Source organism: Lycorma delicatula, chromosome 4 (genome assembly GCF_047948215.1).
Source record: "Lycorma delicatula isolate Av1 chromosome 4, ASM4794821v1, whole genome shotgun sequence".
Classification (NCBI taxonomy): domain Eukaryota; kingdom Metazoa; phylum Arthropoda; class Insecta; order Hemiptera; family Fulgoridae; genus Lycorma; species Lycorma delicatula.
Window position 1 is genome coordinate 6,443,086 of NC_134458.1, and position 27,492 is coordinate 6,470,577.

Sequence of the window (27,492 nt, forward strand, 5' to 3'; positions counted from 1 at the left end):
ACTATAAAATAAACGAGTATTTAATTTTATCAGCTTTTTCAAGATATCAAAACAAAATTTTTCATTTGTACTGTAATAATAATTTTTATTCAACCAGTTCCTTACTCCTTTCACAAGTTGTTTACTTGTGAAACAACTTCACAAGTAAGTTGAGCTTACTTGTGTTTAAATGTACAGGTAATTTACTAAGTAATATCTTACTTACTTATAACACTAACCCGCAAAGTAAGTTCTGTGGTCATTAAATGGAAATCTCAGCTATGTCTTGTTAAGTGTTCATGTAATTCTGTGCCGTATGTAGTGTGTCTATAAAATAATGGTGAGTTTTAAACAATCATGGTTTCAGAACAAAGCATGACAAAGACATGACGTGTATGTCAAAATGAAGAGGAACTCTCCAAGAAACTTAACTATTCAAGAAATCATGTTTATTAGATTTTGATATGTACTCCTTTAGTCATCTCACAGACATCAAGACAATAATATTCAACTTCTTGTGAATTGCCATACTCAACAGAGAACATCCAGTGTGATAGACAAAATAGCTTCTGTGATCTGTTCTTTTAAATGATTCAGATTTCTTATTTGAACAGGGAATATTTGTGTCTTTACATAACTTCACAAAAATCCATAGAGGTAAGATCTGGAAACCATGGAGGGTAGGCCCTTCTCATCTGACCCCTCACTGAGGAAATGCTTCATTTAGATAATCCCACACAAATGAAATAAAGTCTAGAGGAACACCATCTAACTGGAGAATGGAATTAATTCTCCAGCATTTGAAGCACTGTGTACCCAATTAATACACCCAGGAAGTTGTTTCAGCTTAGACAAAGGATCAGTAATCTGTTTTGTCCAATTCCATACCAGACATTAATTTTTGGAGGAACTGAGCCAGTAGGCACAGCACTCTAGTGTTATTTAACTAACTGAATTATCTTATTTCTTCTTTTCACCTGAAGATGATTTGCTGCCATATTTAATTTAGGTTCTCTCCATTAGCAATATATTGGTTTGTGTGGGCTTGGTTCACCATATGACATTAAATTTGTGTTTATTATACCCAAACACATTTTGGAACTTAGTGTCCCAAGTAGGGTTTACTGTCATTGTAGAAAGTATATGCACTCTAGCATAGGCTTTATAAAAATAAAACTGTCCATCAAATTCAAAACAATTTCCTGATTTAAAATTTTTATTTTTTTACTCTAAATATCATCCACAATGATATTTTTAGATGATTTCCAGCTTCTTGTGAAGTCTGGAACTCGTCAACACCCACCATGCTAGATAAAGTGAGAAAAAGTAACACATACAGCCAAAAAATAGTATCTTTGTCACCAAAGAAATGAAGCTTTCATGGTTAAGCCTGACATGGTGTAGTGTGACCTTTGCCTTTCAAATCACATATTCTATATGTTCACTGAAAGTAAACGTTGTTTGGACAAGGTTTTGTCCAAAACTACTCCCAGATACTTAACTTTGATTGAATAGGAACGTTTCCCTGAAGAGATCTGTTGCCTGGCCGAAGTATGTCATTTGCATGTGAAGACCACGGCCACGGATTTTTTCCGTTCATCCTGATTCTTTACTTGTCAAGCCACAGCTCCATAATGTCAAGCTGTCTTTGAAGACTCACTATAGCTTATTCCACGTTTGTAGACTGGCCAAATAGGCAGTGTCGACCCCCTCTTGGCATGGCATATCGTATACAGCATCAATCAGTCGCGTGGATGACTGTGAGCTATGTGTATGGTAAATTGCCTACCTAATAGATACGACCGAAGTAGTAAGACATGATGGCAAGGTTATAAAGTAATTTTTATGCCAAACTTTCTCAAAGATCTTCGCTACATCCAGGAAAACAGCTCGGTTGCCATCTTCCTGTTTAAGCCGTTCGTGATGGTGTCCATCAGTCGACTAGTTGGGGGTCGCTGACAGTGGTGGATTTCTAAATAGGCTAACTAGGCTATATCCATGGCGGAAATTTTTTGAAGGCGGTAATGGGCCGCACGGCGGCCGGTCGTTCAGTCTATAGGCGGCACATTTGGGTTCTCTCGAAACCCAAATTGGTACGGCTGCTTCTGACCCAAGGTGTCACCGGAGGCGCTCGAGGAAAAGCTCTGTCGACAACACTGGGAGTAGCGAAATCGATGTAGTTTTGGGGGAAATAAAGATTTTTTCCTGGCTTCGGCAAGCATATAATCTTTGGCAAGCATATAAGTACACTAAGTATAAAACTAACGAAAAAAGGATGGCGATGGCCGTTGTGATAGACGGAATTCCAGTATGCTAGGGTTCAGATTCCATCCAAAGAGCTTTGTCGGGCCTTTAACCTTAATGGCCGTAACTACTTCATCCTCAGCGACACAGTCTATCTCGCAAGGGACTTCCGTCAGCTGGGTACTAGCTATCGTACTGATGACGTAGACCGACCGGCTATTATACCGACTGACTTGATAAAGAGCAATTTCTCCTCTTCAGTCGCCTCATTAAAGCAAACAATTGCCTAACATCCAAAAATTACCAAAAATACATTAAAAATGCATTTTTGGCATTATGTTTTATTAAATATCACATTCATCAATTTAAGATAACGATGAAACCAACAAACCTTGTTTCGCGCTTGTACGTCGCATAGATCGAAAGGTAATATGGTTTTATAAATCGAATAACACTTAAAAATGGCTAAAGACACCGATCTGAAATTTCGTAGGAGCTAAAATAATAAACTGGGCTAGCTTGTGTAAACATTTTAACACAATTGGTGCACGTTTTGCTTCTTAGTCGTACGCAACAGAAAGTACAAAAACGGTACTTTTTTCTTTTTCACCGTGATAACATATCTTTAAAAATTAGTAACAAAAATAAAAATGTAACATGAAATGAAACAAAAAATAATCTAAAGCGTGATACAGATTGTTTTGAAATCTGATGGACGGTTTTATTTTTATGACACTCCAAGTTCGAGTGCACATACTTTCTGCGAAGATAGATCGCGAGCTTTTACTCTTTCTTGATTCCTGACATGCACGACAAAAATAAATTTTAGTAGTCTTGCGATTTGAAGCGTACTTCTTAATATGTATATGTAATTGAGGCTGTGTCGTCAATAATTTTGGTTTTTGTGTGTTATATTGGCGAAAACAATCTATTTTAAGATAATCTTCCAGGAGAGGGGGTAGCCTGATTTGGACAACGGTTTTGAAAATTTAACGGTTTTGTACATAAACAGAACAGTTCACCTGTAATTTTTGCTCCAAGGCCTCTTTCTATTTGTCAAAGAATATCTGTAAGGATTGTGCCCTTAAGGAAGTTGATCCCTGAATTTTTCAGTCAGTTTTGGGTGTTAAGAACAACTCTATTGTTTTTTGCCCCCGGGACCACCGTAAGGTATTGCTTCAGAGGATGAGATGAGATGAAATGAAAATTTTTTAGCATGTGAAAATGCCAACCCTGATCGGGATTCGAACCTGGGACCTCCGGATGAAAGGCTCCCAGAAATGGTCGACCTGAGACTGTACAAGACTACATTTCACTTATACATATCCATATTCATCTTCTGAAGTAATACCTGGCAATGATTCCCGGTGGCTAAACAGGAAAAAAGGCACGTGGCTTTATATGATTAAAGAGAATGCAAATTTAATGTTAATAAATAATCTAGCAAATTGTCTCCTTGCAGCAGAACATAATTATTTATAAAAAATTATTTTTGTGAATTAATATATATATATATTCTGTATAAAATATATCTTATTCTTTATACGAATAAGGTAAGGAAATAGCATTTGATGCTTTATTTAAATGTTGGCAGCATTACCCAAAACACGGATCAGTTCCTTAGAAGTTTTATTGACGGTAGTTTCTTATTATATTATTTAAGTTTGTGTTTTTATACTTAATTTGATAAGAATTTGCGGTACAATGTGGGAGGATGCTGAATGGGAAAAAGAAAAAATACAGAACCTTACCCACAGTAAGTTATGTTTACATCTTTATAATCTCATAACCTATCTTTTTTAATTACAGTTTGAGATTATTACGTTTTTGAACGGATTGATTTTGCTTTTGTAATGTTAGGTTTGTTATAATTATTAATTTTATTATGTAAAAAATACATTTTTTAATATAAGACCTTGCAAACAATATTAAGATTTTCGACACTACAAATGATTTTTATCATTCGACTAGGATTTTAGAAGTTAATCGAAATTTTGTTTTAAATTAATGACATGACTAATGTTAAATAATATAGAAATATCTACTTGTGAACGTAAATTAGTGGCTGTTGGTAAAAAAATCAGTTTCACTGGTAGAACATGAAGTAGTCTAATAATGGTTCCTAATTTGCTATTCATTAAGTAGTATACGGATTCAAATAATTTATCATTCAAATCAACAACTTATCAGGAAGGGTTTTCAAATGCTCAGTATTTATTGTGATGGAGTAAATTTCTAATTTTGATTTTATTATCTTAATCGTATCAAATGAGTTTTTTTTTGTGAATTTCCTTTTATTATTAACATTCAATTTTTTCAAGGTGGGATTTATTTTGCCGATTGTTATCTTAAATCTTTTGTTTTAATTAAGTACATTCTCATTTTGCTCTTTTAATATTCTTTACATTGTAAATAAAGTATAAAACTAAAAATTAAGCTCAAAGGATGTGATACTGTTGAGATGGAATTGCCTGAATGTACAGAATGAATCATTTAGCAGTTCACTGGCATGACACATATAATTCATCATACTTTTTACCACTTGCTTTGTACATTATCAGTACAAATATATTTATGAAAATAAATAAGTTAAAAATGTTATGAAGATAAATAAAAAAGTTACTTAAAAAATATAAGTAGTTAGTCTCTCTTTTGTGTGTTTTGGCATGGTCATAAATTTCACCTGAAACTGCTGTATTAGTAAAGATCAACAGTTCTTTTTAAGACTTTTAGAGAGTTTTCAAAGATGTGTGCAAGTAAAAATTTATTGCCTAGCTTAATTCTGGTAAAAAAAATAATTTTAGACTTCATATGTATGATATTATCGACTTTAATGGCTTTATTATTATTCTTTCAGATACAGCGGGTGAAATTGTTCTTCGTAGCTATAGTGACTTTTTGAAGCAGTTTGCTACACGATTAGCAGCAGTTGAAGAAACATTACAAGATTTATCTTTTGATATTACTAGGAACCCTGTTTCAGTTGAGGTAGTTTATTTACAGTTGTAAAGTTCTGTGTATAAATCAATAATTAATCTGTTCAAAGATGCAGAAATTGTAAGTTTTTCAGTTATTTAAAAATTAATCCCCAGAATAATATTTGTGCTTCAAGAGAAGTTTAATTTAATTTATAATAAACTCTTGGGAAGATTTTTTTAATGAGGGAATAATGTATTAAAAATGACAATGGAAACATAAAGTCTTTTCTCAGTGCCCAAAGTACCGTGTTGTGTTATAGATTAGTAGTTTTGTTATCTGGTTTGATATAGGTGGTCACATTTTTTTATAGTAAAGTTAACATTCATAAGAAATGTACAGAAAAATTATAATTTTTAATTTACTAAGTATAAGGTTCAGATTTATCTATGCCAAGGAACGACTTGATGGATTTTTGTCTATTAAATCTAATTTGACTTTAAATAGGTGTCTCAAAGTGTAATGGGATATAAGTCCAGCATCAAACATTTATTTACATGGACAAAATAAATGTTTAATGATGACAAGTTTAGAATTTCATTCACATGCTTCAAAGCATAACGGGTTTTTTTGCATAGTAAATCAATTTGATAGCTCTAAGAGAATGTATCGTGTAACCCAAAAATTTAATGGTATGGGAGACTAGAAATATTACTGTCACTAAGGAGAGTGCCATCCATATAGCAATGTACATCTATCTGAAATTAGAATCACAACAGTTTCATGTACATTTAAATTAGTTACAATCTGTTTGTCAAATGACTTTTTGGACAATTAATATAGAATCTTCTAATCTTATTAAATAATTATTTTGGGCTTAAGGTTTAGTGGTACCTGTGAACACAAGGTTTGGCTATTAAATAACGAGACTAATGCTGTTACAGAAGAACTGCACATGTGCCAAATTTGTATGACCGACAGCTGTGTAGCATGAAGCCTTCTCTTTCGATTTTTGCCAATCCAGTTTCTGTAGACATTAGTCTGGCCGTGACCTTCATTTGGATAATATCTGTTTTTTTGTATTGCATCAAAAAATGATAAGTGTTTTATTAGAGCAAAGAATTGTCATGAAATGTCATATGAAACTTGGAAAACTGCTACTGAAACTTATCTTTTATTAAAAAAAGTATATGGCAATGAATGTTTATCACATGCGCAGGTTTTTGAGTGGTTTAAGTGTTTCCAAGATGGCCGAGAAGATGTTTGCCTGGGTCACCCTTCCATGTTAAAAACTAATAAAAATATTGAAAAAATTGGTAATCCGATCTGATGTGACTGTCGGTTAACTATTCATGCGATTGCTGATTCACTCCTTGAAAAACAAAAAATGACTCGAAACTTGAAGAATGACTTGTTCTTCATATGGAAGAACAAGTCATGGATTCTTCATCGACAACACACCGGCTCACACTGCATTGTCTGTCAAGACATTTCTAGCCAAGTATAACATCCCAGTATTAGACAGTCTGCCTTATTCGCCTGACCTGGCACCATGTGACTTTTATCTGTTCCCTAAGGTCATATCTGCATTAAAAGGAACAAGATTTCAGACCATTGAAGCTGTAAAAGAAAAAGCAGCATGCTCACAGAAGAAGACTTCCAGCACTGTTTTGAACAATGAAAAATTAGCATGGAGAATTTTATGAATTGAGGAGGGGTGTATATTGAAGGGGATAATAACTAAATATGTATAAATTTAAAATAAAATATTTTACAGCATTAGTCTCGTTATGTAATAGCCACACCTTGTAATCTTAGATTTTGAAGTACAAGGGACAGGGTAATTTCCTGCGGGATTCTATATTCTACATCCTGGAGTGAGAATTTATGTTTCATGCAATTCTTGTAGAATAATTGAATTTCAACCATATTTTTGTGGTCAGTAAGGTTAAATTACTGTAAGCTTTGTAAACAGTTCCTCTGATATTATAATAACTGTCTATTACAGCTCTCATTGTACTAGCCCTAAGTTTGTAAGCATTCAAGTAGTATTTTATATGCCATTATAAGAATTTATTTTACTGTTAAATCTCTGTCAGTAGGTAAATCCTAATTAGAATTGCTCTTAAGAGATAAGTATAGCTGGGCAGTTATAGCAAGGCGCTTGCAGATGGGAGTAGATGTATGGCTGTAAGTAGAGGAAAAAGTGCCTTGCTAGAAGAGCTCTGCTATATATAGTCCTCAGTGCCTTAAATTACACTTTCTAAGTATTCCTTTTAGTAAATACACTGATTAACAGACAGAAATAATGATTAGCTAAATAAATAATATTAAAAGGTAGAATAATAATAGAAGTATTGTATAATATTTGCATCAATTGATTGTTTTTTATTTGTGAAAGACTTCTTATCAGATAATTGTTACTTACGTGTTACTTTGTTATTATTTAATAATGCTAAGCCTTCTATCTGTGTTACTGCATTTGTAATATCTTTATTTATGTAGGGATTAGGAAGTCAGGTTTTATCCTATTTGCACTACTTCAGCTAGTGAACATGAAATGATCCCAAGACTAGTTCAACAATTCCCCACCATATTATTCATGATTTAGCTCTGTAGATCTCAGCTTCTTCAGGTTAGGCCTTTTTTTTCCTGTTTAGCCTCCGGTAACTACCGTTTAGATAATTCTTCAGAGGATGATATGTATGAGTGTAAATGAAGTGTAGTCTTATACATTCTCAGTTCGACCATTCCTGAGATGTGTGGTTAATTGAAACCCAACCACCAAAGAACACTGGTATCCATGATCTAGTATTCAAATCCGTGTAAAAATAACTGGCTTTACTAGGACTTGAACACTGGAACTCTCGACTTCCAAATCAGCTGATTTGGGAAGACGCGTTCACCACTAGACCAACCCGGTGGGTTCAGCTTAGGCGTAGCAGGATCTAAACACACAGAACCCAAAATAGGGATCAAGAATAAAAAAAACAATATGGTTACCCGGAAAGTAACCACAGCACTAGTCTGACAACCTACCTGGAGGCTAAGTCAATAGCCAGAAGCAGTAGGCACTCAGTGTTGACATTTGTGGAAGGTCAGGGCAGTTTTATCCAGTATGGGAGCAGCAGCACATTATCAATTAAAAATTGTTTGCTGACTATTTTAAATATATGCTGCAAAGATAAAAATTACTTTTCTTGTAAAATCATTGACAAGTTAAAAAAAAGCTAAACACTCTAATTTGACAAGTGTATTTACTAATATTTTGATAATTATTTTTTTTTACAGAATTTTGTAATACACTTTCTTGTGAAATTATTAAACACTTTATTCAGTTTCTTTTAGTGAAGAAAAAAGTTAACCTAGTCTTGTTACTTTTATTAGCTATTGCTATTAACTAATTATTCTATTATTCAGAAAGCTTTATCTCTTCACAATCTTTTTTTTTTCTGATTAGTGTATATTTGAAAAAAGTAGCTTTTGTAGTAATGGCCAAAAGTGGCTTTATACCATTTTGTAAAGCATTGTATTCTTTAGATTATAAACATGTGATTTATAATTATTAGGGGGAAAATATGGGAAATGTATAAGAATGAAGAGAGAAAAGTCAGTTGATATTTGTGCTGATTGCATAAAACAGGTTATTGTGCTTGTAAATCTTTGCATTGTCAATGTCTGGCTGGTTAAGGTTTTAATCCTGTATTTTATGGATTCAAGTGTTTTGTGTAGATGTTGAAACATATGTTATTTAACATCTTAAATAAAATCCAGAGGAAAAAAGAAGGGATAAACAGGCACAAGTGTCTAGGGATCTATGTATAGTTTATAGAGTAAGCATTGTGCTATATGCTATGACGACAAGTTGTGGTCACCAATTCTCAAAGGGCTTTAAATAAACTGGTCTAGATAGTACAATTAAACTACTGCCGTATAAAATGTTTTATCAAAACTTAAAAGAATAGATCACCAAACAATAAGATGCTATCTTATCCCACCAACACTGTTTGCTACTATTCAGGGGTTTCACTGATTTTACTTTTTATATGATGCCGTTTGTATTTTATATAAATTTTTAATTTATTTCTGGACTTTTAATATTTTATCTGTTTCAAAATCTGTTAACTTTTCATTCTTAGTTTCTGTAGTAATCCTTTAATATTCTGAATCTTAGCACTTACCGTAGGATCTTTAATTATGATTGTAAAATATGTATTCCCTGATTAAATTAGTTAGCATTTTCATGATTTTTCATACTAGAATCAGAATACCTTTATTCTTTTACATGATTTGTCAGAAGTCTTCATTATTGTACATTTTTTTATACTGTTTGTGTTCTTTTGAAGTATTACAATTATATCTCTCTTGTTATTTTTGTAACTACTTTTATTAAACTATTTAGTTTATTTATGAGATGCCATATCATTGCTGTTGTTTACTTGTATGTTATATAAATATATTTGTAATAATAACTTTGTAGCGGTTAATATATTTGATTTGTTTTATAGATATCACCCAGAGAAAATGTCTCATTATTGGAATTGGTTGGCAGTGACAACAAAATACTTGATAAAGTATTAGTTGTTTTTACAAGCCTTGCTTTGGAAGTCAGTGAGTTGAAGAAATATGCAACTGTTAATTTCATTCAGCCCATTTTGTTTTATGGTGAAGGATGTTAGTATTGATTTCTCTGAACTAAGTTATCGCATGCATTTTTATGTGTTTGCTACTTTTATTAAAAAACTTTTGTCTCAGAATTATGTGGAATAAAGTTGCTATTTTTAGCTGATTCTCCTTTATTTTGTACCTTTTTGAAGTTTTCTGGTGTTAGGATGAATGTACCATTTTAGTAGAAATTGAAAAATTGATCTTCATTAAATGATTAAATCCTTCATTCTTGTTATTTGTATTTTAAATGAATTAGTAAAAAAATTGTGTTTTGTTTTAGTAAGGTGTGATATATCACTGAAAAAAAGTGTAATGTAAAGGTAATAATTATGAGCTGCTTATTTTGTCATTACCTCCTGTCACCATCCTCTTTAACACCACAGTTTCAGATTTTCAGGGCAGTTGTTTTCATTCGCTGGATAAGGTAAATTGCATTTCTAACCGGTTGGTTCCATAATATTTGAGCATTTCAGGAAGAAGCATGTGCTGGAGAATATAAGGATGTTTAGTAAAGATAAAATTCCAGTTCAAGAGATTTAATCGGTTGGTTTCTGTTGATCACAAAAGTTAAGTGACATTAGATGCAGTCTCCCTTTATATACAATTGCGTTATGGCAATTTTTGTCCCTGATGACTGTAAGTTTATGAGCTTCTGCTTAATATCTTTTGACTTGTAATTATTTATTCTGAAAAAGTAATTTATCCTTTTTTATTTATTTTTAAACTTATTGTTATTTTTTCTATGTTCCTCATTAATATTAAAAAAATGCCTTGTAATGCCTATATACCTTGTAATATTAAAAGTATATTCATTTTTTAGGGGTTATACTGAATATAACCCCTAAAAAATGGATATACTAATAAATATGTGAATTTATTAGTATATCTATGTATTAATGAATATATTAATATATATGATGGGGGTTTGTTAACAATCATACGATTATATGTTATATCAGGCATAAATGAAACAGAGTGCATAGAACTGTACATCCTGTTTGTAGTTAAAGGGTTAAAAAGAGATCAAAGGAGTGAGCTGATTATGCTACATCTATTTTTATCTGTAATTTTACATCCCTATTTTAATCTTGCCTTGTTATTCTTTGGTTAACAGCCCTAGGCTGGTTGGCAGCAGTTCTCTACTCTTCCCAACCTTTCTTTCTCTTTAGCTCCCAGTAAGAATCATAGTTCATATCATCCATTATCTATTTTATGAACTCCAACCAGGCCTTCCCCTACAGTTTTTCTCTTCAATCTATCCTTCCATCACCCTCTTGACCATACCCTGGTGCCTAAGAATGTGTCGTATTAGCTGAGCTCTTCTTTTGAATTGTTTCAAAAAGCTTCTTTCTATGTTAAAAGCTTGTCATTCAAAATTATGCTTATGTTAAAGATATAATATGAATAATTAATCTCTGTTTATAGATGACAGCATTAATGATGGAGAGCCTCAAGTAATGATAAGCAGGCTTTTGCCGACATTACAAGATCTTGTGGCATTTATATCGAGGTTAAATGTTCTTTTAATACATATTATACAACAGTTGGCAGCATTCTATTCATTGCGAGGTGAAACACCTAAACTTCTTGCTGTTACGGAAATACATTTGCAGGTATTTAAAAAAGCTTTATTATTAACTTTTTTCATGTATTATTTATATTTAGCTTTCTAGTTTGGGTGTAAAAACTTGCAGACTGACTGACTGACCAATTTCCAGATCAAGTACCAAAATAATTATCATGGTTCCTGATTGTTGTTTTTAATTCATTTGAATTCTGGAAATTCTGTTCACATTTTTCCAGAAAAATGGAAAGTTAGTATAAGTAAATGTCACCTTCAGACAAAAGAAAATTGTTAATACTTGTTTAAGTGCACATATATTTCATAATTTGGTCAGATTTGGAAAACCCAATCAATTTTTCAGTAAAACCAGGAAATTAAGAATTATACCACCTATAAATAAGTGCTAAAAGTTGAAAATCAGAAATGTTAAATGTGTATCTCTAAATAATTTTTTCTTCTAGTTCTCAAAATAGAAGTAAAATATATTAAAACCAGAATATTAATAAAATATTCGTTAAGAAGTTTTTTAAGATTGAATGTAGTTTAAACAAAAAAAAAAAAAAAAAAAATGTTTATCTATTTACTTATTAAATTTAGCAACAGCAGGCCTATACCTAATTACAGTGCAGTACAGTAGAAATATGCTTTATTTTGATGGGATGTGAATTGTATAGTATTTGAAAAATGTCAAGCCTGACCGGATTCAAACCTAGATCCTTCCAAATGAAAGACAGTGACAGTTCTGAACAAGTAGAAACAAGCTGTTCTCCTGCTGAAGCAAACTGACTGTAATTTGATTATTTAAAAAAAATTACGTGTAACTAGGGTGATGAAGCCTTTTAGTTAGTGTTAGTTTCTCCCACCAAAGCAATCATAATGTTACCTTTAGCCAATTGGACGTAACTATTGCCAAACAACTGAGCTTGTCGTTTGCTTAGTCAGATGCTTAAGTTGTCAAAATAATGCAAGAAACTCAGACTAACACATAAAGCCACTCAAAGCTTTACAAAGTATTCATGTTTATATAATTATAAATTAATGAATATTCAAAAACGTGCAAAATGGTAAAGTCTGGTTGGAAGTTATTTTCAATATATGAATGTAACTACTGTTTTCTTTGATTTGCTTTTCCTTTTTCACACAAATACCGAACATATAGCAATAACATTATACTCATCACTACGCATCTAAACTAGAACTATTTAATAATCACTTTGGCATTATTATTTACAACTTTTGCTTTGTGGAATTGTAATTTTGTTGCTTCAATGGAAGAATAGCCATAATGTGTGAATTAGTCTTGCTGAAAAAAATACTTTACTGCAGAGTTGTCTGTAATATTTGTCCAGGAATCTGGAGAAAATAAGGTTGGATGTGCATCATACCTAATATCTATTATTCTCAGAAGTAGTGTAATGTTATATTATTTTTTCAATTTCTCTTTTTGCAGCCTTACACTACACCAGGTACATGTAATGAGAGCAAGGATCAACTATTCATTGATTGATTACAAGTTGATGTGTTCTACAAAGTAACTGAAGTTGGAGTGATGTCAGTTGTAAGTGGATTTCTGAAAGACTATTTCAAAGTGACCAGTAGATGATCAGAAATTGGAAAAAAAATTATGATGACTCTAAGACCATTCAGTGAAGAACTCTTTGGAAAACTTGCCACTTTCATGATGAAGAAGTTATTGAAGGCAGCAGCGGTAAATTGCATCTAAGTGTTTTAAACTGTTAGCAGATGTTGTGATCAAGTGGTCTCAAAGCAGTTTCATATTATTCCCAAATATGAAATCAGCATTAAACACCGAAGATCAAATACAGTTTTATGACTATTTTGGAATGAAGAAGATTTTGTTTGGCACATGTCAATTATGCCCTAGATTCTTTATACGGACATTTTGATGGCCAAAATACCCAAATGAGAGGGACTTGGTACTAAGAACATCATTTTGAGTTATGGATATTATCAAAAGATTTCTTAGAAGCAGGATTTTATTAGAAGTTGATTTACTTCATAATAAAGATAATAATTTGAACTGTGAAACAGATGATAAAATCCTGAAACAATTAATATTTCAGGATTATTCCACAAGAAATTGTTCTTAAAAAAAAAATTGTTCTTATTCTGCAAGAAATTGCTCAATAAAGCCCTTTGTTTATTTAGAAGAATACATCAAAGGAACAGTTATGTTATAGTGTTATATGAACCATTCTTAAGGATGATGTTGAGTTTGTGATGAGGAGTGTGACAACCTCCAGTATTTGCAAGACCTCATTACAGAAAATATAACCATTCTTCATGAGATGAGTGGGATACAGATCTTTCTAAACACTGGTTATGTTCCTGTCGTAAATGTTTACATGCTGTTTGGGAAGCCAGTACATATTTCTGATGTAAATATGTGTATAGAGTACAGGGTAATATATATAAAGGGTTATTTTTAATTTATTTTGGTTGCTGCATTCTCATGGTATCTTCTGTTTAGATGAATCCCTAGACAAAGGTTATGAATGGCATGTGCATATCAAGAAGAAAACTATATAGTCTGTTAAAAAACTGTGATGCTTTGCAATTGAGATTATAAAATTTATGTGTTTACAATGAAGATGAAATTATGATGAACCATTTTTTCTATCAAGGAACCATGTCTAGGAGAAAACTAAATAATCTGCTAGAAAGTTGTATGCTTTGTAATTGAGATTATAAAATTTATTTGCTTATAGTGAACATGAAATTATGATGAACTTTCTGTTTAATACATCATAGTAAAGTGTTTTTTAAAGGGAGATTAACCAGTGGGTTCATTATTAGGCATTAATTTAATATTTTACACTTTATGTGAGATCATGAGAGTTACTTATTTAAGGGATTTCAAATTCTGCTCTTATAATATTGGTTGTTATCCTACCTGTTCACTTCCTTTTGATTGATCTTAGAAATTTCATTTTTGCAGTTTATATGTTAATACCGTGTTCCTTGTTGGGTAAAATTAACAAAAATAAAATGACACACAGCTCGTATTTGCCAAAAGAAATTGGACTTTAATTAGAGAGAAAACAACTTAACCTTTTCTTAAATCATAACCTTAAAAAATTAAATGAAATTAAGAAAATAAACACAACTTAATTCTATACAGAATTTATACAAGAAATATCAGCTGAATCAACATATCAGTTATAATAATACATGATAAATACATAAATAAACATTTTGAAAATCTACAATTAAACAAAGCCTGAAAACAAAAGAATTTAAAACACTTTTTTTACAATTATATACTTATAAATATAACATATATGAACATAGTGTCACTGGAAAACTGTTGCATTACTGACATATTCTGTAATAAAAAATAGCAATGAACAAATGTCATTAACTTAGAAAAATAAACTACAGTAATTCTTATTATTGACACTGGCCTTTTCTGATTTAAAAACATCAAAATTATCATTAAATAATTTAAAACTTGCATTTCTAATTTGTAATAGAAAGAAGGCCACGACAATATTCCAGTGTAAAAAAGAAAGTTAATTACAATATAAACAAATAATATTGTAATAATAACAAATGTATATTGTAATTGTAATAAGTAATCATATAAATAGAGTTCATTTAGTAAGCAAGCTTGCAAATATGAAATTACAAAGAAGTCCAAAATCATAACTTCACATCAGGAGTTATTTTCTTTAAATTAATTTAAGAAAGGTAATATGAATTCAGATCATGAATAGATAAGAATTAATCTCTGCACTTGACAAATTACATTAGATTAAATGATAGAGTTGATTACAATAAAAACAAATTGTAATAAGTAAGCACATAAAATATGTTGCACATGAAAAATAATAACATAACCTTATCTAAGCCACCTGTCGTGACTACACTTGAGTGAAGAAATGGTTTTTAAACCAAACTTGAATTTCAAATTCATAATGTACAATTAATTGAATATTTCACAAATTTTACTAAAAACATAACTGTTAAAAAATAATGAGTAGTGAATACTTATAAATTTGCCTTAATCACACATTAGTATTTGTAAAAGATGAACTCGTGAATGAAAGTACACATAAATACATACAGTTTATCCTTGGCGTAGTCTACAATGGCGTATCAAAAAATACAGAGGTGAAAACTTTGTTTAGAAATTGAGTAATACGTAGCATCTCAGATTTGTAGTAATGAGTTTGGAGAGAATTCTGCATCGATAAAATTGGCTGGTTTTTAGTAACAGAACCACTTTCAACACTAGACGATATCTACTGAAATTGAAAATTAACTTATCAGAGAAACGAGCCAAAATGAACATAGAAAACTGTGAAATCACGAAAACACTGACTAGAACAACTAGACGATAAAGTGACGAGTATTAACGCACAAAGCGGGAGAGAGAGAATCGCAGCCTGGAGGACGGTGCATCCGCACAATGTTAGAATCTGAACTAGAATGCTGAAAGAAAATGGCGTGATGAAAAGAGGGGGAAACAAAACTAGGCAGTGGACAGGAGAGAGTATGTGTAAAAGACAAGAGATCTGTGCGAGTGTTAGTATGGGAACAATAGAAAACTGTGTTGGAAAGAAATGGCAATAAATAATGCGTCATATGAATACACTGACACTATAGATGACAAAACCGTCTGTCTGACTGGCACCAGGAGTCCAGAAAGAGAACAATAAACCAAACAATCTATTCTAACTGTACACAAGAGGCAAGCCCATACGAAAGAACACAATAAATTTACCAACCCTGCAACAACTACAAGACCCAACCCTAACTTTGAATTCATTGGAATAAACGCAACTTTACGCAATGGCGTAAACATTCCTTTTATTCTTAGTCTTTAGGAATCTTGCTTGTGGCAAGTTTAAGAGACAGGACAAACGCTTAAAGATCTTTTTTTGATAACACTATTTGGCTTTTTCTGTTTTGTTAATATATAAGATTTATAATTTCGTTTATTAAATCAGGATAATTAATTTTACAGATGTTTGAGTCATCTGTGCAGAAGGAATTGAGATCTGCATGACTGAAACCACAGTCTAAAACAAGTAATTGCATATTACCAAAATCTCCTTGCTTGAGTACCTTCTTATCTCAACATTCCATTATTAGCATTTTTTCTGGATAATATATCAGTCATTAGTTGGTAGTTGATGTTCTGCAATCGTGACGTCATATTAATCATAACTAACTACTGTCTTTGACTTTATGTAGTATTTCTTTCTACTGCTTCCTAGATTTTATATAGCTAACTGGTTAACTTTGAAGAGCACAAACCTGCATTAGAGGGCTGATAATTAGATATGTTTTAAGAAGTATTTGGTGAATGTTGATTTAAGTTCTACTGATTTGTAGGATAAGATTTTTTAGGATCATCATTGTTAATATTATACAAACATTTACTTAATCTTTTATGCGTAATAATTTTCTATTCTGCAACCTGTGTAACTATAAATTTTATTTTATTTCTCGCATTTTATTTTGCTCTATAATGGGTGTTTCAAGAAGTAAGGAATTTTCTTTCCTAAATAAAGTTCATAGTTCTAAAAAAGTATGAATCGTATTTACATTGCATCATCTTTGTGTTTAAAGATAATGATTTCAAAATGTTCACCTAGGCCATTTCTGCAGATAATTATTCTTTTTGAAATTTTCGATTACATTTTGGAACAATTGTTCAATTTCTTGGGTAACTTATTGAATATTTTCTTTCAAATAGTTAATAATCTGAGGGTTATTTTCATGAACTTTATCCGTGAAAATTCTTCACAAAGGTAAAATATGACATGAGATCGTATAATCTTACTGGCCAATTTATATTTCCATTTTGAGAGATGACAAGATCCGGAAAACATGTTCTTAATAAAACCAGTTTTCTCTTGTTGTGTGGGAAGTAGCACCATCTTACTGGAGAAATACGTCATCAAGGTCTGTATTCTCTAATTGAGATCATAAAAATATAACTAGCATAGAGCAATAGCTTTCCAGTTGAAAGTGACTGTTCCATCATTCTCATTTTCAAAAAAGAATGGCCTATAATTCCTTGACTCCAAAACCACATCATTCAGTTACATGAAATGGATATATGGGTTGTTCTTTAGTAACTTGAGGATTTTCACATCCTCAAATCTAGCAGTTTTGTGTATTAATATAACCTGCAAGACAGAAATGGGTCTCATTGCTAAAGATGATATTGCAAAATTTTGCATTGAATTCTGTGTTCTGCAGGATCCAATTGACAAACATATAGCAATGTCTTTGATCAGTAGGCTTAAGTTCTTGAAATAAAGTGTATTTTATGTGTGTAGGACAAGGCCTTTCGTTAATATCCTGTCCAGGGAGCTTTCAATTATGTTCAGTTACTGAGAATGGTGAAAAATCAAAGTTCTTGGATTTTTGGGAATATGTTGATTTATTTTATCAATATTGTAACCAGGACGAACCTTTTCTGGCACTTTCACTTTAAGAACCGAACTGGACATCTCAAATTTTTTGAGAAGAATGCATATTGTGTTGTCTCACCACATAATTATTCTGTTCGAATGTTACTGGAAGCTAGTGAATTGTCTTTATTATAAAAATAATTCCTATTCTGTTAAATGGGAATGCTATAAAACGTTTCCACAATTTTAACACATTTTTTGGTTGTGAAACACTGCATGATGAAATTGCCTGGTCTCTAGATTTTACTTGTAACATATAAAAAGTTTAGGTTTGGTTTTCCAAAATTGTGTAACTTTAAAATCTTGAAGCACTCAATAGGACACTATATTTTATTTCTTCTCATGTTCTAATATTTTTTTTTTTTTCTGTAGGACATAATGGATTGTATTGGTGATATTTTGTTATTACTTGTAATGTTTGATGAACTATTTGCTAACCAAACATGTCTAACTGAGCATTGGACCCGCTATAGGCATAGTGTTGAAGCAGCCGTGCAAGATCCATCTGGATTAGGCGTAGATTCAAATAATATAAAACGGCTAGAAAAATTGCTTGATTCAATTCATTCTAGTCTTTTTTCTTCAAAATGTTTTCATGTAAGTATAACTTTGTTGTAGAATATTAAACATATTAAATTGTTTAGTATTGTTTAGTAATAATAATGTATTATTGGTGTGTGCGTGTTTTGTTTTTTATTTATTTATTTAATTTCAGAAAATGTTACATTCACCTTTTGAAAAGAGGGGACCAGTTAAGAAAAATAATGTCTTAGCTGAGAAGATGATTATGTTTATAAAAAATGGATTGTATGAATTTGAAAGCAAACAGCCGGATATGGAAGTTATGCTCACTTGGACAAAACTTTGTTCCATGTATGTGCTCAGTGCAAATCTGTTTGGAACTGCTGATAAAAAATTGTTTAGACATCTGTGGGAATTAAGTAGAAAGGTAACTTTTTTTTATATTATAAAATAATATTTAATCTCTTAATATTTTTTTAACTTTCCTGTATGCTCCGTCTCCAAAAAATTTTGGGGTACATAAATTAAAATCTAATAATGTGTTAAACAAAGATGGTACACCAATATATAATACGAAAGGTAAAGTCGATAGATGGGTGGAATATATTGAAGAGTTATACGGAGTATAACTCAATTATAGCAATTAGTTTAACTAGTCATGCATCAAAACTCTTAACTAGAATTTTATACAGAAGAATTGAGAGGAGAGTGGAAGAAGTGTTAGGAGAAGACCAATTTGGTTTCAGGAAAAGTATAGGGACAAGGGAAGCAATTTTAGGCCTCAGATTAATAGTAGAAGGAAGATTAAAGAAAAACAATCCAACATACTTGGCGTTTATAGACCTAGAAAAGGCTTTCGATAATGTAGACTGGAATAAAATGTTCAGCATTTTAAAAAAATTAGGGTTCAAATACAGAGATAGAAGAACAATTGCTAACATGTACAGGAACCAAACAGCAACAATAACAATTGAAGAACATAAGAAAGAAGCCCTAATAAGAAAGGGAGTCCGACAAGGATGTTCCCTATCTCCGTTACTTTTTAATCTTTACATGGAACTAGCAGTTAATGATGTTAAAGAACAATTTAGATTCGGAGTAACAGTACAAGGTGAAAAGATAAAGATGCTACGATTTGCTGATGATATAGTAATTCTAGCCGAGAGTAAAAAGGATTTAGAAGAAACAATGAACGGCATAGATGAAGTCCTACGCAAGAACTATCTCATGAAAATAAACAAGAAGAAAACAAAAGTAATGAAATGTAGTAGAAATAACAAAGATGGACCGCTGAATGTGAAAATAGGAGGAGAAAAGATTATGGAGGTAGAAGAATTTTGTTATTTGGGAAGTAAAATTACTAAAGATGGACGAAGCAGGAGCGATATAAAATGCCGAATAGCACAAGCTAAACTAGCCTTCAGTAAGAAATATAATTTGTTTACATCAAAAATTAATTTAAATGTCAGGAAAAGATTTTTGAAAGTGTATGTTTGGAGTGTCGCTTTATATGGAAGTGAAACTTGGACAATCGGAGTATCTGAGAAGAAAAGATTAGAAGCTTTTGAAATGTGGTGCTATAGGAGAATGTTAAAAATCAGATGGGTGGATAAAGTGACAAATGAAGAGGTATTGCGGCAAATAGATGAAGAAAGAAGCATTTGGAAAAATATAGTTAAAAGAAGAGACAGACTTATAGGCCACATACTAAGGCATCCTGGAATAGTCGCTTTAATATTAGAAGGACAGGTAGAAGGAAAAAATTGTATAGGCAGGCCACGTTTGGAGTATGTAAAACAAATTGTTGGGGATGTAGGATGTAGAGGGTATACTGAAATGAAACGACTAGCACTAGATAGGGAATCTTGGAGAGCTGCATCAAACCAGTCAAATGACTGAAGACAAAAAAAAAAAAAAAAAAAAAAATATTTTTTTATAATTATCAATGTCTTTATAATTTAGTTAAAATAATATAACTCATATTAATCATCATATCAGACTGTTTTCATTTTCCCCTATATTTTCTTTAACTTCCTTTCAGTTTCTTCAACCTTATAACAGTTCTCATTCTTATTTTTTCTGTCTGATCACACTGCTTTCTCCATTACATTGCTAACCTCTTGAATGATAAGTTCCTGCAGTATTCATTTACAAAATGTTTTACTTGGGACAAAGAATAATCTGGCATTCAGATCACATACATATGTCTGAAGCCATACTATTGTTTTACCAAAACTCAAAAGGTACTGGTACCATTTTTTTGAGAACTCTCTTTTTGATTGTAAAATTCAGTTAAAGAAGCGTGTTTTTTCTTCTTAACTTTATTGTTATATAGTTAACACAATAACGTTGTATTACACAGTATATTTATTTTCACGCAAACTGTCCACTTCTGATGCTTTTTTCTTTTATTACATGTTGAATACAATTTTTCTAAGCATTTGCATGTACTCTATTAACATCTTCTACTGATGAATTTTTTATATAATTTAACTTAAATGTTGTGTTATTACTCCCAATACAGCCTTTTACTTGTGCCCATATCAATTCTATCGGGTTAAAATTGCAATGGTATGGAAGAAGACACAATACAGCACAGTTTTTTGATTTTGCAAGTTTACCTACGTGATAATGAATTTATTTTTGTGTAACTGATTTTACTATTTTTAAAAGTTCTACTTTTTACACATCTTAGGTGTATGCAATTTTCTTCAATTTTAACCATTTGGTGGCAGTTTCCAATTTTTGGGTGAAAGTGTTTGGAATTTTTTCGGTTTTCAGGCAGTGGTATGGCACGTCCATTACTATGACAGATGCTTCCATGACAGTTTTTTTAAACCACTGCATAAAATTGTCACCATTCATTTCATCATTATACAGGTGATTCAAAGAAACGGGAAATTAAAAAAATTAAATATAGTTAACGAAAAATTTTTTTTAGAAAATGAATTTTATTTCATGTAATTGTACAAATGTTGCCATTTTAGGATACATACATTTTAGATAATTTTTTAAAGATGACATCTTCCAGGTGACCTCCTCTTCTACGTAAACTCTCACGAAGTCTCTTCGTTAAATTGATCACGGTTTGACGTAACATCTCAACTGGAATTTCCGCAATTGCTTCTCGGATCTATGCCTTCAGTTCTTCCGTTGTAGCAGGTCTACTGTGGAACACTTTGCTTTTAAGGTGACCCCCACAAAAAGTAATCGCAAGCTGAGAGATCAGGCGATCTGGGAGGCCATCTAATGTCACCATTTCGTTAAATGACACGTTGTCCAAACAATCGGCGTACAGCTGCCATCGATATTCGTGCATTATGTGACGTTGCTCCGTTTTGTTGAAACCAGACTGTGTTAAGAATTGGTGAAAATCTCTTTTGTTGTTCCACAACAAAGGTTTCAAGCATGGCTACGTAATGAGCCGATGTCACTGTAATCGCAAGACCATTGTCATCCTCAAAAAATAAGGGCCTATAACACCGTAAGATGACATAGCACACCACACGGTCACTTTCTGGCTGTGCAAAGGATGCTGGTGTAGCTGCGTAGGATTTTCTTGTGCCCAGTATCTGAATTTTGATTGTTAACAAATCCACTGAGGTGGAAATGCGCTACGTCTGACATCCACAGTTCGTGAACAAACTCTTCGTTATCATTTATCTTCTGAAGCATTACACTACAGAATTGTGCTCGCACAACTGAATTGTTCGGTTTCAGTTCCTGGACGATCTGCAACTTGTATAGATGGTATGAGAGATGACAGATTGACTGATGTGGACTTCGTGTGACAGCATCTTGTAAAGCTTGAACATTCTGTGGTGTACGGACGGTTCGCCCACGGCCTGAAGGTTTCTTTTTCATTGCCAAGCCAGTTTCCTCAAAATTAGATATCCATGTTTTAATTGCATATGCTGATGGAATACGGTCGTGCCGTCCCAGATTAAAATGACGGCAAAATTCTCTACGCGCTCCCTCCACACTGTCACTGTTTTTGTAAAACACTTTGATAGCAAATGCACGTTGCGCACCACTCCAAGGATTCATGACAACTAAATGGCAGGTTAGGTTAGAGAGGCTGGCGCCACTTATCAAGTGGTACCAATCGCCCACGGCTACCAACACAACTTTCAAAATTTCCCGTTTCTTTGAATCACCCTGTACTTTAGGAAAGATAGGGATTCAAATACCCATCAACCACCATTCAAAAACCCATTTTCATTTTCTACGTGCATTATTATTAATAGTTACCTTTTCCAGCCATGGCTTTCTCCCCAGTTGACAAACCTTATACAAAAGCATCTTTTGTTTCTTTATCCACCCATACCTTTTCCTGTACATGTCCTGCATTAATCCAAGTTTCATGTAGATAATAAATTGTCTTACCCTCTTCATGAAACTACTTAATTTCTCTTAAATATTCTCTACACCATGAAATAATATCTTCACATTCAATCAATAAAGAATTGTCTTTTCTTGATATGAAACAAAAATTCATTGATTTTAAAACACAATATAATGTACTTCTAGAAAAATTTGGCAATTTTTTATTGGTATTCATTGCATTTAATATTTTATTCAAGTTAGAAAGCTTGTTATTGAAATAAAATGAACTTTTTTCTGATAGCAATTTTTGTAAAATTGTCCAACTTTTCAGTTGTTTTTACACACTTTCAAGTCTTTTTTAGGGCTAACATATTTACCATCAATTTTGTGTTTCTTTATTTTATTAAAAAATTTCCTTTTGCTAATGCCTGTTGCAATTTGACTGCAGTTTCAGGGTTATATACGGGTCTGTAAATAAAGTAATGATTTGGGATCAGAAAAACCTTTTATTTACAATCCAATTATATATGGACTCGCCTTCGAAAAAGTTCCCTTGGAAAGCCATGCCATGCTTCAAACAGTTTTCCCACTCTTCATAGCATTGTTGGAACTCAGAAACCAGAATATATTCTTCAGGTGGTTGGTTACATTTTTTAAAATGTTTTTTACTGTTCCAAAATGGTGTCCTTTGAGGTGTTTTTTTATAGTTGGGAACAGGAAAAAGTCATAGGGACTCAAGTCAGGTGAATAAGGTGGTTGAGGAACTACAGGAATGTTATTCTGTGCCAAAAACAAATTAATTGGGATTGCAGAGTGACAAGGTGCATTGTCACGATGCAGCACCTGGATTGTCTTTGATGGCTGGTCTCACGCGGGCAACTCTTTTCCGCAGTCTTTCAAGAATTTCTCTTTAAACATATTGATTTACAGTCTGTCCTGTAGGTAAAAACTCCTTATGGACAATGCCATTACTGTCAAAGAAATAAATTAGCATGGCTTTGATTTGCTCATTTTTGCTTTTTTTGGGACGTGGTGAGTTTGAAGTGTGCTACTCCTTGCTCTGGCATTTTGTTTCTGGGTCGTACGCAAATATCCAAAATTCATCACCAGTAATAACATGCTTTAGAAAATCAGGATCAGTTTCAATTTGCCCTATAAGATCGTGGAACACTTCCACCCTGTTGTTTTTCTATTCAACAATGAAGTTTTTTGGGACAAATTTTGCACAAACATTTACATGATCAATTCGTTTGTTAAAATTTGATGGACTGTGGTATGGTTCAAATTCAATTGTTCTGCAATCATTCTGATAGTTAATCACCGGTTGTACCGTATCAAGTCTCTGATTTGCTCAATATTGTCGTCACTTTTTGATGTTAACAGTCTTCCAGGAGCGTGGATTGTTCACAATCGATTCCCGGCCATCTGAAAATGTTTTAAACCACCTAAAAACTTGAGTTTGTGACTGAGTGTCGTCTCCATATGCCCTTTTCAATTTTGAAAAGTTTCAGTAGCATTCTCACTGAGTTTAAGACAAAACTTGATTGCACAATGTTGCTCATAATTGTATCACTCATTTTTGTAATGCACAAGAAAAACTCGTTTCACAAAATGTTTATTTATGTCTCACATGACAACAATAGACTAAAAATATAAATCAGCTATTGATATTACCATGTGTTTACTAGTTACTTTTTTTTTGGCTGCCAAAAAAAAAAAAACTAGTCTCATTACTGTTTTTACAGATCTCGTATATGTTGCTGATTATTTTTTTTTTTTTGAGAGCTACTTATGGGGTTTTCCTGGTGTATGTTTCACGACAGAACCATTCAGGGGTATTCCATTTTAATTCAACAGATTTTCAAAACTTTTATTGTATCTATAAGTTTTATAGTCCATTTTTATAACAGTTTTATTCAGTGTTAATTAATTTTAATTAACCCTGTGTTTTTGTGCCAATCAAATTTTAATAATTAAGGGGTATTCTATTTTAATTCACAAATGATCAATGCATCACTATTTTTGATTTTGATGATATTTGGTATATAACTACCCACCATGTATTGGTCAAAAAATATATTTAAAAAAAATTTTTTCTTGAGTAATATACTATTTTCATACTTGCCAACAGGTAAAAATAGCCATTTTTGTTGCGTTTTCCATGAGCTGTAGCATTCGTAGTTTACATCATATAGAGGTCAAAAAGGGTTTTTGGAAAAAATAAAAATGGAACTTCATCTTAGTGTACTCAAAATTAATTTTGTTACATTTTTTTTTTTGTCTTCAGTCATTTGACTGGTTTGATGCAGCTCTCCAAGATTCCCTTTCTAGTGCTAGTCGTTCCATTTCAGTATACCCTCTACATCCTACATCCCTAACAATTTGTTTTACATATTCCAAACGTGGCCTGCCTACACAATTTTTTCCTTCTACCTGTCCTTCCAATATTAAAGCGACTATTCCAGGATGCCTTAGTATGTGGCCTATAAGTCTGTCTCTTCTTTTAACTATATTTTTCCAAATGCTTCTTTCTTCATCTATTTGCCGCAATACCTCTTCATTTGTCACTTTATCCATCCATCTGATTTTTAACATTCTCCTATAGCACCACATTTCAAAAGCTTCTAATCTTTTCTTCTCAGATATTCCGATTGTCCAAGTTTCACTTCCATATAAAGCGACACTCCAAACATATACTTTCAAAAATCTTTTCCTGACATTTAAATTAATTTTTGATGTAAACAAATTATATTTCTTACTGAAGGCTCGTTTCGCTTGTGCTATTCGGCATTTTATATCGCTCCTGCTTCGTCCATCTTTAGTAATTCTACTTCCCAAATAACAAAATTCTTCTACCTCCATAATCTTTTCTCCTCCTATTTTCACATTGAGTGGTCCATCTTTGTTATTTCTACTACATTTCATTACTTTTGTTTTGTTCTTGTTTATTTTCATGCGATAATTCTTGCGTAGGACTTCATCTATGCCGTTCATTGTTTCTTCTAAATCCTTTTTACTCTCGGCTAGTATTACTATATCATCAGCAAATCGTAGCATCTTTATCTTTTCACCTTGTACTGTTACTCCGAATCTAAATTGTTCTTTAACATCATTAACTGCTAGTTCCATGTAAAGATTAAAAAGTAACGGAGATAGGGAACATCCTTGTCAGACTCCCTTTCTTATTACGGCTTCTTTCTTATGTTCTTCAATTATTACTGTTGCTGTTTGGTTCCTGTACATGTTAGCAATTGTTCTTCTATCTCTGTATTTGAACCCTAATTTTTTTAAAGTGCTGAACATTTTATTCCAGTCTACGTTATCGAATGCCTTTTCTAGGTCTATAAACGCCAAATATGTTGGTTTGTTTTTCTTTAATCTTCCTTCTACTATTAATCTGAGGCCTAAAATTGCTTCTCTTGTCCCATACTTTTCCTGAAACCAAATTGGTCTTCTCCTAACACTTCTTCCACTCTCCTCTCAATTCTTCTGTATAGAATTCTAGTTAAGATTTTTGATGCATGACTAGTTAAACTAATTGTTCTGTATTCTTCATATTTATCTGCCCCTGCTTTCTTTGGTATCATGACTATAACACTTTTTTTGAAGTCTGACGGAAATTCCCCTTTTTCATAAATATTACACACCAGTTTTATATAATCTATCAATCGCTTCCTCACCTGCACTGCGCAGTAATTCTACAGGTATTCCGTCTATTCCAGGAGCCTTTCTGCCATTTAAATCTTTTAATGCTCTCTTAAATTCAGATCTCAGTATTGTTTCTCCCATTTCATCCTCCTCAACTTCCTCTTCTTCCTCTATAACACCATTTTCTAATTCATTTCCTCCGTATAACTCTTCAATATATTCCACCCATCTATCTTACTATTAACCTTATCTATCTATTACCTTATTATATAAGGTAAAGTCCTTTCGTATTATATATTGGTTTACCATCTTTGTTTAACACATTATTAGATTTTAATTTATGTACCTTTTGTTACATAACCAAATCTTTTAATTTTACTGAAGTTACATTTACAAAGTTTTTTTCAAATTTTGGGCACAAAATAAATAATGAAGAGCTTAGGGTAACAGGCCTGTCTCTTATTTCTCAACTTTTACGTACTAGTAGTACTTATAGAAAACAAATTGGACTGTTACTGAGTGTCCTTCATTAAAAAAAATTACTGCCAAATTATAAGATTTTGAAAATGTCTCATTTCTGGGGCCCAAAACCACATGTGGTCAGGTGGCAAAAATCTGAAATGTTTACAGCAGTAAGTACTTTTTATGTACTTTAAAACCATATCAAATTTATTTTGTTATTCAAAGGGTTTGATGAGTAATGAAGCCAACAAAACTGCTAAAAACACTGTTCCTTCTAACCGTGAACAACAATGTATCCAAAAAATTCACAGTATGTATTTTTTCAGATAATAATGTAGGCCTACTATACAAAATATTATGATATGTGTATAATGAGATAGCTTATATTTTAGATAGTTTGTTACTTAAAGTATGACTCGTACATACAAACTCATGTTTAAACACGAAAGTGATTAGACATGTATGGACATGAATGTTTGCATAATCTGAATGTAAACAGTGTAGAAGGCTCAGTTACTGTTTTGATTTCAATATATGTTGTATTGTTGTTAGTGTTAATACTGTCATTAGGCAATGTGCACTTGTTTATAAAGTAATTTTATTTGCAGTGAACTTCTCTTTTATGCGATATCTTTTATTTTTAATTTTACAAATTAGAGAAATTGTTATTTTAGCTGTACAGAAACTGGGATAAGACAAAGTGAGGTACAGCTG

At 32.2% G+C, this 27,492-nt stretch overlaps 1 protein-coding gene across 2 annotated transcripts in view; it reads left to right on the top strand.

Moving 5' to 3' along the window:
* Positions 1 to 3,808: 3,808 nt before the first annotated feature.
* The window catches only part of SWIP (strumpellin and WASH-interacting protein), a 135,724-nt gene continuing 112,040 nt past the window's right edge, over positions 3,809 to 27,492 (top strand). The window contains exons 1-6 of one of the 2 annotated variants that reach the window (XM_075362217.1): positions 3,809 to 3,979; positions 5,081 to 5,211; positions 9,648 to 9,813; positions 11,233 to 11,420; positions 18,193 to 18,417; positions 18,536 to 18,769. In XM_075362217.1, coding sequence (XP_075218332.1) covers positions 3,928 to 3,979; positions 5,081 to 5,211; positions 9,648 to 9,813; positions 11,233 to 11,420; positions 18,193 to 18,417; positions 18,536 to 18,769 — 996 coding nt within the window. In that variant the 5' untranslated portion in view covers positions 3,809 to 3,927. Of the gene's footprint in view, positions 3,980 to 5,080; positions 5,212 to 9,647; positions 9,814 to 11,232; positions 11,421 to 18,192; positions 18,418 to 18,535; positions 18,770 to 27,492 lie in introns of those variants that run through there. The other variant, XM_075362218.1, reaches the window with a different exon arrangement.